This window comes from Myotis nattereri (assembly GCF_964212035.1).
Source record: "Myotis nattereri genome assembly, chromosome: 7".
In the NCBI taxonomy this organism is placed as follows: Eukaryota; Metazoa; Chordata; class Mammalia; order Chiroptera; family Vespertilionidae; genus Myotis; species Myotis nattereri.
The window spans coordinates 48559892-48571945 of NC_138082.1; the positions used below are offsets into that span (position 1 = coordinate 48559892).

Here is a 12054-nt window from a genome sequence, read left to right on the forward strand (position 1 = left end):
GCATATCAGTTGAATACTATTTATATACATGTATTTCTGCATTGTAAGTACCAATTCACCCAATTGCTTATGGAAACATTAACTGAAAATTCTAATCGAATGCCTTTATGTAACTTAAAAATATAATTCATGTTTTGTTCTTCATATATAAAAATGATGCCAAAGGCCACTGAGAGTAGCCATTCTTTAAACTGACCTACTGGTAGTGATGAGTCATCAGTTCTTGCAAGTCATCATCCTGGTAGCCATTTGGGAATGATGAGCTGGGTACAAATATCTGGTATGTGGCTAAGGAACAGTTGCTTTTTTTTGTGGGAAACTAAATGATCTGTGTTTGATTCAAATCTGTGCTATTGATTTTTTTAAATATGATTTTTAATTGATTTTAGAGAGAGAGGAAAGGAGAGGGAAAGATAAAGATCTTATGAGAAACACTGATCAGCTGTCTCCCACACAACCCCTACTGGGGATCAAGCCAGCAACCTGGGCTTGTGTCCTCACCAGGGAATCTAACCTGTGACCTTTTGGTGCCTGGGAGGAGCTCAGCTGACTGAGCCACACTGGCCAGGGCTGTGCCATTGACCTTGAGAGCATTGTATTTTCCTATGAAGTTCCCAAGAACTTTCCTGGACTTCATAGTCCCATTTCATGGTCTGAAAGTGAAAAATTTAAGTTCCTATCACAAAATGGAAGTCATATTAATTTAATCATTTTTCTTTTTCCTTAAAAATAGTTCTTAGGAATTCTTTGGGGGTGGGGATCAGCGTTTGAAAAGGTGAGCAGGTATAGAAAGCTCCCCTGTTCCCCGTTCCTCTCCACTTAAAACATCAGAGGCCTAGAATTTATTGGTTATAAAGTCCATTTCTTGACAGACATTAAAATCAATATACATGAATACCCATGAATAAAAAATGTACAGTTAATACAGCATAAATTTCTGCTCATAGAACAGAGTATCATAGTTGTTTTATGCCAAGTGTACCATATTGCTAAGAGATTAAGCACACTTATTTCTAGTTTACATCAACGTTTTGATTAGACATAAGGTTTCTTCTAACGAATTTCTGGTTTCCTTTGAATTGTCTTTTTTTTTTTAAAGTAAGGTGATATTTATGCATGAATGCAGGAGACAAAGTTTCACAATTTAAAAAAATTTAAATGCTCATTATTCTTATTTATTTAATAGTCGTCACCATGAAAAGTACATAAGATAATTTTGGACAAACGACCAATATGAACATTGGTTTACTGCATCATTTCAGCTTAAGACAAGAATGGTATAATTTTGGCCATCTCAACGAAGGAAACACAGAGAACATTCAGTGTTAAATACGACACCTATAATTAGGAAGACCTATGGTTATACCATAGCAATTTTAAGGATGAGGTAATTTGGGGAGAGTTGAAAAAGCAGCAATTAATTAAAAGTTTTCAATGCAGTTTATTTATGCTGCAGTACATTCGTCGACACCCAGAATGCTCTGTAAAAGAAACGCCCGCTACCTGTTGTCCTCCCGGGTTAAGGTGGCATGTAATTAATGGTATAGAAATATACCATGTCTTTCTTATTCCAACTTCACAGACCCCTTACATCCCTTCCCTGGGGTCCAGGCGGCTGGGAACAAGCGAAAAAATTCTGTGCAACAGCCAGGGGCCCAGGGAATCAAGTTTCACTAAGAAAAAAATAGAAGGGCCGCGATTAGATTAGGCAAGGTGGGAAAGTGATATTGGCAGGTAGAGCGTTGGAAAGTTACAACTTTGGTTATTTTTTAACTGGCGTCCTACAAACGGCCCGCATGTAGGTGTCTCACTCGCTCACTCGAACATGAACTTCAGGTTTCATTGAGTTGGGGCGACGGCCGAACCTGAGAACCTGGCGGCGGCTCACCCTCCGGGTCCCCAGGGGGCACCTTCTGGAGAGCCTGGCTGTCTGGGCCAGGGCGCAGGGACAGCAAGGAGTCCCGGGAACGGGGCACGCGGGCCCCGAAAGCACACACCCACCGGCCTCGCTCCCCGTGGGTGGAACCTCCCCGGCCACGAGCAGCGCGGTGGGGGCGGCGGTTCCCCCTGCGGAGGCCGAGAACCGCGCGCACGAGGTTCGAGGCGCGCGGCGAGCGCGGCGGCCGCCGCCTCCTCCCCTCCCCGCCTCCGCCGGCGCTGCCTCCTCCCTCCGCCCGGCGCGGCCTCCCTCGCTCCCTCCCCTCGTTGCTGGCTCCGGCGGCGGCGGCGGCAGGCGGGGAGGGCGTGCGCCGGCCGAGAGGTGTCGGCGACGAGGAAAGGGAAGTTTCAAGTGGAAGGTCGTCCGTCGACCGGCGCGTCCTCCTGCTCTCCTCCGGCAGCATCATGGCGGAGCCGAGCGGCTCGCCCGTGCACGTCCAGCAGCCCCAGCAGGCGGCTCCGGTGACAGCGGCGGCGGTCCCGGCGGCCCCGGCGGCCGCGACAGCAGCGCCGGCCCCGGCGGCGCCCGTGGTCCCGGCCCCGGCCCCGGCCCCAGCCCCGGCCCCGGCCCCGGCCCCAGCGGCGCCGGCGGTCGGCTGGCCCATCTGCCGGGACGCGTACGAGCTGCAGGAGGTTATCGGTCAGTGCGGCGGGCCGGGTGGGAGGCGCGGCCGGGGGCGGGAGGGGGCGCGGGATGCTGGCTCGCCCGCCTGCACGCCCGGGAGGCAGAGCGGCCGCCTTCGGGGCCTACCGGCTTCAACAGTTTTTTTTTTTTTTTTAAATTTATTTGTTCGTCTCTAAACGCTGGTGCTGCAGGAGGCGGCGCGGCGGATGTGACTCGCACTGCAGACCAGCCGCATGCTGCAAACTTTTATCTCGCAGATCGTCGGGGCGGAGGGGCCGGGGACCGGCAACGTCGCCGCATCTCCCTCCTCCACCCGCGCGCCGGGGCCGCAGCCCGTGGCCGGTGGCCCCGCGGGTAGGCAGCCGCGGGAGGGGTGGGGTTGCGGGGGCGCCGCCCTGCGCTTCCAGCGCCCCCACCTCGCGCCCCGGGGGACTCTGCGGGCGCAGCCGCGCCTCTGCTCTCCGAGCTCCGCGCTTCTGCTCCTCCTCAGCAGCCTCTCGCCTTGGGTGTCTGGGCGACGTAGAAGTCGCGGAAGCCCCGGTTCTCACTCAAGGCCGGGAGGATGCTGGCTTCCCTCCCTGACAGCCGCTGGTCCAGCCCGCCGTGCAACCTGGCTCTCCGCGCCGCCTGGGTACCCGCCTCTCTCGGGGCCGGGGCGCGCCGCGCCGCCTGCTGTCCAGCCCGGCCGCCCGGGGAAGCCGGCGCCCTGGCCTGATGCCCTGCACCGGGCGATGCTTTCTTCTGGTACAGGGCCGAGCTGCAAGGGTGAAACCCGAGGCTGTCGGCGATCTGCTCCCTGCCTTCCATCCCTTCTCGTCGGCTCACAAATATCACCTTATCTTACATTTTTAAAAACCTGGCAAAGGCGACCGGCAAGAAGCCGGAGTTACTTTTCCTTGGGCCAAGCACGTGAAGGGCCAGGAGATTTGTGTTGACCCTTCACTTACTTAGAGCCTCCCCTGTTGGGTCATCCTGTTGGAGAGGCTTGTTGAACCCAGTCAGGGAAGCCTCCAGGTAAAGTGCGCCCCCCCTCGGCTAATAACCTTACCGGGGCTGGGATGGGATGGGTTGGGATGCTGCAGTCCCACATCTTGATAGTTAAGTACGGCGATGAAAATGGAATTCAGAATATTTATCTTAAATGCTTCTTTGCTTTTCATTAAAACAATTCTTCAGCGGGCCTTTATCACTTGCTACAGTGTGAACGAAGCATAGTGCAGACTGAAATTTTTATATATATATATATATGAATATGATATATATATGAATATGATATATATATATATATTTATATATATATATGAATATGATAGGCAGAACATTTAACCTAGGGTATAAGAGCTTCAAATAACCTAAAATGGCATCTCTACATAAAATTCTTTAAAACCCCAGACCTTCCATAACTTTTGACCAAAGGCTTTCAAGGGCTGAGTCTTGGTCACTGCCTGGATTAAATAACTTAAAGGGTGTCTGAAAGACTCGAGTATTCAATGAAAATCCCTTGAACCGGCATATAAGCCCTTTCATCTTTCCAGTTCTACTGCCTACCCCTCCCGTCTTCTGCTTATAGTAATTGAACCTGGAATAGTCAGCTGTCCTAGGACACATCTGGCCTTCCATTCCTTGCCTTTGCATGGCTCTTCTCTAAGTTCCCATCTTGGTAGTGAATCCCTCAGCTTCTAAGGTGGCCACAGTGCATGTTCTGGAGAAGCCTTCTGCTGCTTCTGCTCTTTTTACACACCTCATAGCATGTAACCCCACAGTCTTTATTTTCTCTACAAACCCTGAGGGCCTACTGTGTCTCAAGCATTGTGCTAGGTGCTCACAGTATAGAAATTAATAAAAATAGTCCCTGCCCTCAGGGACTTCAGGTATTCGTGTAAATGATTGTATAGGATGTGCCGAGTGAGTACTGGGAGAGCACAAAAGAGGGAGTGAAAGAAGGAAGGAAGCAGAATATTCCACAGAAGACCGTGGAATTTGAGCCAGATTTTGAAGTCTGAGGAAGAGTTTGTAAGGTGCTTTAGTATTTCTGTTGCTGTCCTTCCTAATCATCTGTGAACTTAAGGGTGGTCTTATTTATCCCTTTGCAGCGTGTAGGGATGGTCCATAAAAGTTGAGTGGTGCTATCTACCCCATAGGTTCCCATAGGGTTGGGACCAGAATTTACTTATAATCAACTTATGTGTTTATTTAATTAGTAGGGTTAAAATGCAAGCTTTGTCTTCAACTAGTTTTGTGGACTAAGGAATAAAATCTTATTTTAGCTTAAGTGATGGTGTTAATTGCATGGCTTCTTTTGTCTTGCAGTAACAGCATTTCTAATTATGGTTGGTCAATTTAATAATAATGAAAAGAAATTTAGCTGAGGAATTTGAGAACAGGAACACCTGCTCATCACTTCTATCCCGATTTGTTCACTGTCACACTGTGGGAAGAGCTTTTGAATATTTTCAATTTATCTAGCTCAGTTGGTTTGAGCGTCATGTTGATACACGGAGATTGTGGGTTTGATCCCCAGTCAGGGCACATACAAGGAGCAACCAATGAATGCATAAATAAGTGAAACAACAAATCGATGTTTTCTCTCTCTTTCTCTCTAAAAATCAATAAATAAACTTAAAAAAAAAAAAAAAACTAGCCTGGCCGGCGTGGCTCAGTGGTTGAGCATCGACCTATGAGCCGGGAGGTCATGGTTCGATTCCCAGTCAGGGCACATGCCTGGGTTGCAGGCTTGATCCCCAGTGTGGGGTGTTCAGGAGGCAGCTGATCGATGATTCTCTCTTATCATTGATGTTTCTATCTCTCTATCCCTCTCCCTTCTCTGAATATATATATATATATATATATATATATATATATATATATATATACACACACACACACATATATATATGTGTGTGTATGTGTGCGTGTATATATATATAACTTCTAACATAAACAAATACATAATTTTATCTCATATTTTCCAACTAAAAGAGATGGCTTATATGGAGGACATGTTATTGAAAAATCAAATTGTTGAAATACGATTTTATAAGGGTAATGTTTATAGGGAATTGCAAACCCATTTCCGTTTAGTGTGTAATGCTAGTTCAGTAATTAAGAGTGAACTGTGGTTAAGCCCTTTTGCTTAAACATTACACGTAAAAGTTAGTAGTTCAAACACTGAACCAGTTTAGACATGAATGTGGGTGGACAGCCTTTGCCTCTCCCGGCCACGCAGCAGAGGACATCTGATAGGGCTCCAGCAGCGAGAGCTGTGACCAGGAGGAGGCTCAGGTGTGCGTGAGCAGAAAGCCAAGGTGCTTGAACTTTCCAGCGTGGCACAGCGCACTGTGTCTTCATTTCCTTCTGGGCAGAGGCTGGGGCCCCGGGATTAGGAGAGAATAGGTTTGCTCACATCCCAACAAAGCAGGTTCAGTTGTTTGACTTCTGTTTTAGAAAAATAAACACAGGATTTTGCAAGTCTAAAAATAAAGTTTTCTCTTTGTTGTATTGTTCTTGTGTGGTAAAAGATCAATGGAGAATTCGTAATGCTCTTAGGGGTAATCTAGTCCGAAGGTTTTACATAACCTAGAAATGATTAAAATCTGTGGCAGGGAGCTTTATACTTAGAGAGGGGTTAGCAGTATTGTGAAATTATTAAATTTTCTTTTAGTCATTGGTATTCTTGTCTTTGTAGATTTCAAACATTTATGTCTTCTGTTCGACTGACTGCTCTTCGAGGCGTTCTAACCAATTTATACTCTTCAGGCTCGTTACTCTTTGTTCCTCACCTTCCCCCTCTCTCAACCTCAAATTCCTTCTTTAGAAGTATAAGGGGTACCCACAGATAGGCCAACTGACAAGTTAATTTGTTGGTGATATTGCTTCTATATCACCTTGATTCGCCAAACAAAGAATAAAAGGTGAGTCATCTAAATGTTGACTTGGGCATCCCTAATGGAACTGAACAACCCGAAGGAACCTGCTGTCACAGACTGGTAGTCATTGCAGTATCAGTTTCTGTGTTGGAATCAGACAGTCCTGGCAAGGGCTGTTATCTTTGCTGATTTTCCTCAGAGAAACCATAAATACACCTGTGCCTCAGAGTATGTTTGATTTTCTTAGATTTTTTTGCAGGAAGAGCCATTCTGTAGTTTTGCACTTGGTTTCTCAGTGTTGTTTCACTTTTGTCCTGGGTGGTCATTTAGAATGAATTAGAAGTAACACCTAAACAAAAAAAAAATTTGGTTCCTAGGCTCCTAGCCATTCTTTGAGGAGGGGGCCTCTGGGTACTTTGTTCCATTCTCTCTGAGGCTTTGTATGACCATTCAGGTGTGTTTTCCTCAGGCCCAGGTGATAGACATATGGCCACCTCTTTAAGGAGCAACAGCCTTTCTTCCCCACATGAGACCTGCTTTGCTCTGTGCCCTCAGAGTTTCAGTGGAGTTCTGTGGTGTAGGGATTGGCTCCGGTTTTGTAGACGTTCTGGAGGGATCTTGAGAGCAGTAGGAGCCATACTGGTCACAGCTGTTTTTGAAGGACCTCACAGGGCCATAGCGCTGAGTGGGTATTCTGCTCCCCCAGTCCTTTAAACTGCGCTTGCTTTGCTGCTGCTGCTAGTTTGTACGTTTGGCTGTTTTTATTTGTTTGTTTGTTTGTTTGTTTTTAACCTTCACCCGAGGATATGGTATCTATTGATTTTAGAGAAAGAAACGTTGATGTGAGAGAGAAACATCGAACAGTTGTCTCCTGTAAGTGTCCCTACCGGGGATTAAACCTGTAACCTAGATATGTGCCCTTAACCAGGAATCAAGCCTGCAACCTTTTTGGTGTACGGGGTGACCCTCCAACCCATGGGGACACCCAACCAGAGTGGTTTTATGTTTTTTGTTTTTAACTAAAAGAGGCTTGAGATGCTTGGCCTATGACAGGGCTTTTGATTTTCATATTATTTCACTTTTTTTTTTTTTGTAAAGAGAAAAATGTATCTAGAAATATTCTTTTTGTATTTTTTAAATCATTGTGGTAAAATACGCAGATATACATAGAATTTACCATTTTGACCATTTGCTAAGTGTGTAGTTCAGTGGCATTAATTCCATTCACATACAAAAAATGCTCTTTTAAATGTACTATTCAAACTACCACGTGCGAAAAATCTCTAGGGTAAGAAGAAACTTATGGTAGAATTACTGCCATACTTAATTTATTTATGCATTGGATTTGTGACTGGTAACATGACTTTTTCCCTGACTCGGATAGTCTTTCTTAGGCTACATTTTTTATGGTATTTGAGAGTAAATTAAAACATTGCGGGCTCTGGAGTCAGACGGCCTGGTCTATTTCATATCTTGGCAATGGCAGTCATTGGCCTTGAGACCTTGAGCAAATTACTTAGATGTGTCTGCATTCAGATTCCTCATTTGTAACATTGAGATGATAAAAATAGGGTTGTGAGGACCGAGAGAATGTAAAGCACTTAGAATAGTGCCTGGCACAGTAAGTGCTCTCCGTGAGTCGTAGCCATAACTCCTCTAAACCGCACTTGCTAATCAGATTCAAGGCTATCAGGAGAGAACACAGTCTGTTTCGGGCAAGACTTTGGAGTTGCTTGAAGAGGTTCCTGGGCTCAGTTCCTACCAGGGAGGAGGCAGGAGGAAGAGGGTGCCTGGACCTCTCCTCCTTCCGGTGGGTGGCTAGGAGAAGGTGGCTTTCTGGGTGGGCCTGGCTTCCCCTCGCACCTCTGCACCTCAGCTGTGGGAGGAAGCTGGAGCGGCCTGTGGAGCTCCTGGCGATTTGGCCGGCTCCTGGGTGTAGGTGCCAAATGGCCCTCTGACAAGTGGTGAGAGCATCCTGCGGGAAGGTTGCTGGGAGGACCAGCCCGTCATGAGAGGGCTCTCAGAACAACCTGCTAAGACTGCACTTTTCTCCCACCTCTGCGTCTGCCCCGCGGAGGCTGCCATGCTGGCAGGAAATGCTGCTGACTGAAAGAAATATCCCCTGGCCCAGTGAGTGAAAGGACGGGCATTTGTTTTCAGATAAAGTCATCACTATTGCTCCCCTTTCTCCTTCCTTCCCTCTCTGCTTTTCCCTTGGCTTATTATAAATATTCTCAAGTCTCTCCCTCTTATCTTGAACCACAAAAGAGAACAAAACAAGACACTCTTACTATTCCTTCCTCCTCAAGCTAGTATCTTATCTTTTTTTCCTTTCACAGCTGAGCTCTGGAAAGAACCTCCCATTCACTTCTCAGCCCACAGCCACCTGGCTTCTGCCCTTTGCTAAGAAACCAAAATTGTAGTCTCCACAATCGCCATGACCTGCCTGAGGCCAGAGCCGGTGGACGGGCAGTCCTCCCTTCTTTTCTCTCTGCGGGACTTGATACCATCTGTCCATTCTCCTTTCCTGCCTGGCCCGGCCCAGGGGTCCACTTCTCTACCTCTCAGAGGCTTCCACCACCACCCACAATGCCAGGGGTCTCCCTGATCGTTGGGTTGGTGTGCGGGCTTCCTTTTATAAGTCTTTATTTAGATACTAGAGGCCCAGTGCACTGGTAGGGTCCCTAGCGGCTGCCGGCCAGGTACTCCTTCCCTTCCCCTGGCCATCTGACGCCACAGGGGCCTCCCTCCCTTCCCCTGGCTGGCCCCGCACCCTGGTCGAACTCCCAGACAACTCCTGGTCGAGGGGACAATTTGCATACTATGTTTTTATTATATAGGATTCCATAGAACTTCATACTCAAACTCACTGTCTCCATTTTTGCTTCAATCTTAGTTCTACCCCTTCAACATTCTCCACCTTCTTTAAGACCCTCGGGCGCGAAACAGAAACATGGTCCTCCTCCATTTTCCCGTCTTCCTCCGTCTCCCACATCTCTTTGGTTATCAGGCCTAAATATTTTGCGCATTTGATGTCTTCTTTGATCCGCCTCTAACTCTTCCTCTTGGCCATCTCCAGTTTAGTGCAGGCCCTTGTCAGTTCTTAGCTGGATTATAAGTTCATATTAGTTTATTAATAACTTCCTAACCAGGTTCTTGTCTCCATTCATGCTTCCAGCTCTAGCATGCCTGGCTCCAATGTGCTGCTGCTATGCCAAACTTTTTATCAGTTACCCTCTTGAGTGGCTTTCCCATCATCCTCAAGATTAACTCTAAGCACAGTGTGTAAGGCCTTTGGGGAACTGTCTCTTACCGCCCTTTCCCGTCATTCCTTGCCATTGCCGTTCTCAGCACAGACCCCCAGCCGGTGGGAACCTTTGCAGCTGCTGAAATGCTTCCTGCTTTCCTAGCCTCTGCTAGGTAAGTGCTCTCCTGCTTGGAAAACCATTCCACCACCCTTCCCTTTCATCCTCATCTGTTTGACGCAGAGCTTTGTCTCTATGCATGTGGAGAAGTGTGTGCATCATGAATGTATAACTTGATACGTGTTCTTAAATTGAACACACTCTGATCGTGGCTCCCTTGTAGGACTGGGAGTAAATGATCCCTCTTCACAGAAACTTTTTCTGCCGTTGAGCCTCCTTTGCCTCTGCCCCTTGCTTTGTTGGGTATGTCACTCCCTGCTAGTGCTCACACTACAGAGTGTCCCCCAGAAAAGGTATACATATACTCTGGATGATTACAAAGGCAGTGTTTATTAAAATACATTTCATTTTCAAAATTGAGCTGTCAGCTATTGAGGCGTGTATACATTTTTGGGACACCCTGTATATGAACCTGCTTGCCCATCCTGACACTAGATGTTAATTCTTAATTCCTCCCTGAGTATGGTATCCCTTGCCTCCATACTCCACACCCCATGTTAAGAGTCCAATAAGTGTTTTCTGGGTGAAAGTCTGAATTCTGGGGACAAATCTTCCCTCCCTCCTTGTGGGAGAGGGACATTGCCTGACTTCTAAAAATTTGTCTCGGTGGTTCCTGAAGATTTGATCTTGTCCATGGCTAATGATAATGCTGATTTAGTTGCGTTTGGGCCAGTCAGCTTAAAGGGCTCTGTAGACATGAGTTCATTAATCCTCCCAGATCAAGAGTAAGCACTTTGAGTGCTTCCACCTGCCTATGCTGTGCAGGCAGGCGGGCGGGCAGGCAGGCGGGCAGGCGGGCAGGCGAGGCCGGGCTCTCCGGAGGTCATCTGACGGTGAGGTGGCCTCTCTGGATTAAAGGAGCCAAGCTCCCTGCCACAGTTGTGCCATGCTTTCACTTAGGCCAGCGGTTCTCAACCTGTGGGTCGCGACCCCTTTGGCGGTCCAACAACCCTTTCACAGGGGTCGCCTAAGACCATCCTGCATATCAGACATTTACATTATGATTCATCACAGTAGGAACATTACAGTTATGAAGTAGCAACGAAAATAACTTTATGGTTGGGTCCCAACATGAGGAACTGTATTTAAAGGGCCAGAAGGTTGAGAACCACTGACTTAGGCTTTGTCGAGTGGAATGGGGAAGTCCCAACAGTGCTCTCCTCTTCTCTAGAGCTGTGCTTTCTTCTTCTTCCCTCATCCCCACCAAATCAGCATTCATTCCTTCACTCATTCATGCATTTATTTTACTTTTTCCGTCACCATGTATCTCCTCTGTGCCCTCTTCCACCTCCACCCAACTCCCTCCACCTCTGCAGTCACCACACTGTTGTCCATGTCTCTGAGTTCTCTCTCTCTTTTTTTCTTTTTTCCTCAATCCCTCCCCAACCACTGCCCACCTCAGAGCTGTCTGCCTGTAGAGCTGTCCTTTTTTAAGTAGGCCCATGCCCTCGCTTTTGTGTATGTGTTTATATATAACAACCTTGAGGAAGTCTGTGGGGCTTCTTGCTGGGTAGAACTCAGGACTGCTGGAGAAGATCAGGGATGCCGGTGACATCCTGCCGGATGTCAGGAGCAGACTGTCAGGACAAGTGGTTTTCACAGGTTATGATGGCAGGAGTTGCATTTTTGTAAATGACAAGTGACCAAGGGTGATAGGATTGGCGTGGTATATGCTAAACCATAGAACTGGGCCCCTTTTTTTTTTATTTTATTGATTTTTTACAGAGAGGAAGGGAGAGGGATAGAGAGCTAGAAACATCGATGAGAGAGAAACATCGATCAGCTGCCTCCTGCACACCCCCACACCCCCTACTGGGGATGTGCCTGCAACCAAGGTACATGCCCTTGATCGGAATTGAACCTGGGACCCTTCAGTCCGCAGGCCGACGCTCTATCCACTGAGCCAAACTGGTTAGGCCAGAACTGGGCCTTTCTAAGTGAAAACCAATCTAATAGGTATTATAATTCCTTTATGGTTTATTTTTTGGGGGAAACTTATTTTTCTATTTAAATAGAATTCTCCATGTAATCATGTAAGATTTTACATCCCTCTGTCCCTTCGCCCAAGGACAGCTTTGTTGAAATTATACCCAAACAACTCCAAGATGGTTGAAGTAATTTAGTTGTTTCTTTTCCCAGATCTGTTATCCATTGGTCAAGTTTCTGCTACTAAATAAGAATTCAGTATATTGATTAAAAA

The 12054-nt window shown here is 47.1% G+C and overlaps 1 protein-coding gene across 1 annotated transcript in view; it reads left to right on the forward strand.

Moving 5' to 3' along the window:
- Positions 1-2343: 2343 nt before the first annotated feature.
- The window catches only part of STK39 (serine/threonine kinase 39), a gene marked incomplete at its 5' end in the record, with an annotated part of 266483 nt that continues 256772 nt past the window's right edge, over positions 2344-12054 (forward strand). Inside the window, one exon of the mRNA XM_081096279.1 lies at positions 2344-2578. Within this exon, the coding sequence (XP_080952405.1) occupies positions 2344-2578 (235 nt within the window). The remainder of the gene's footprint in view (positions 2579-12054) is intronic.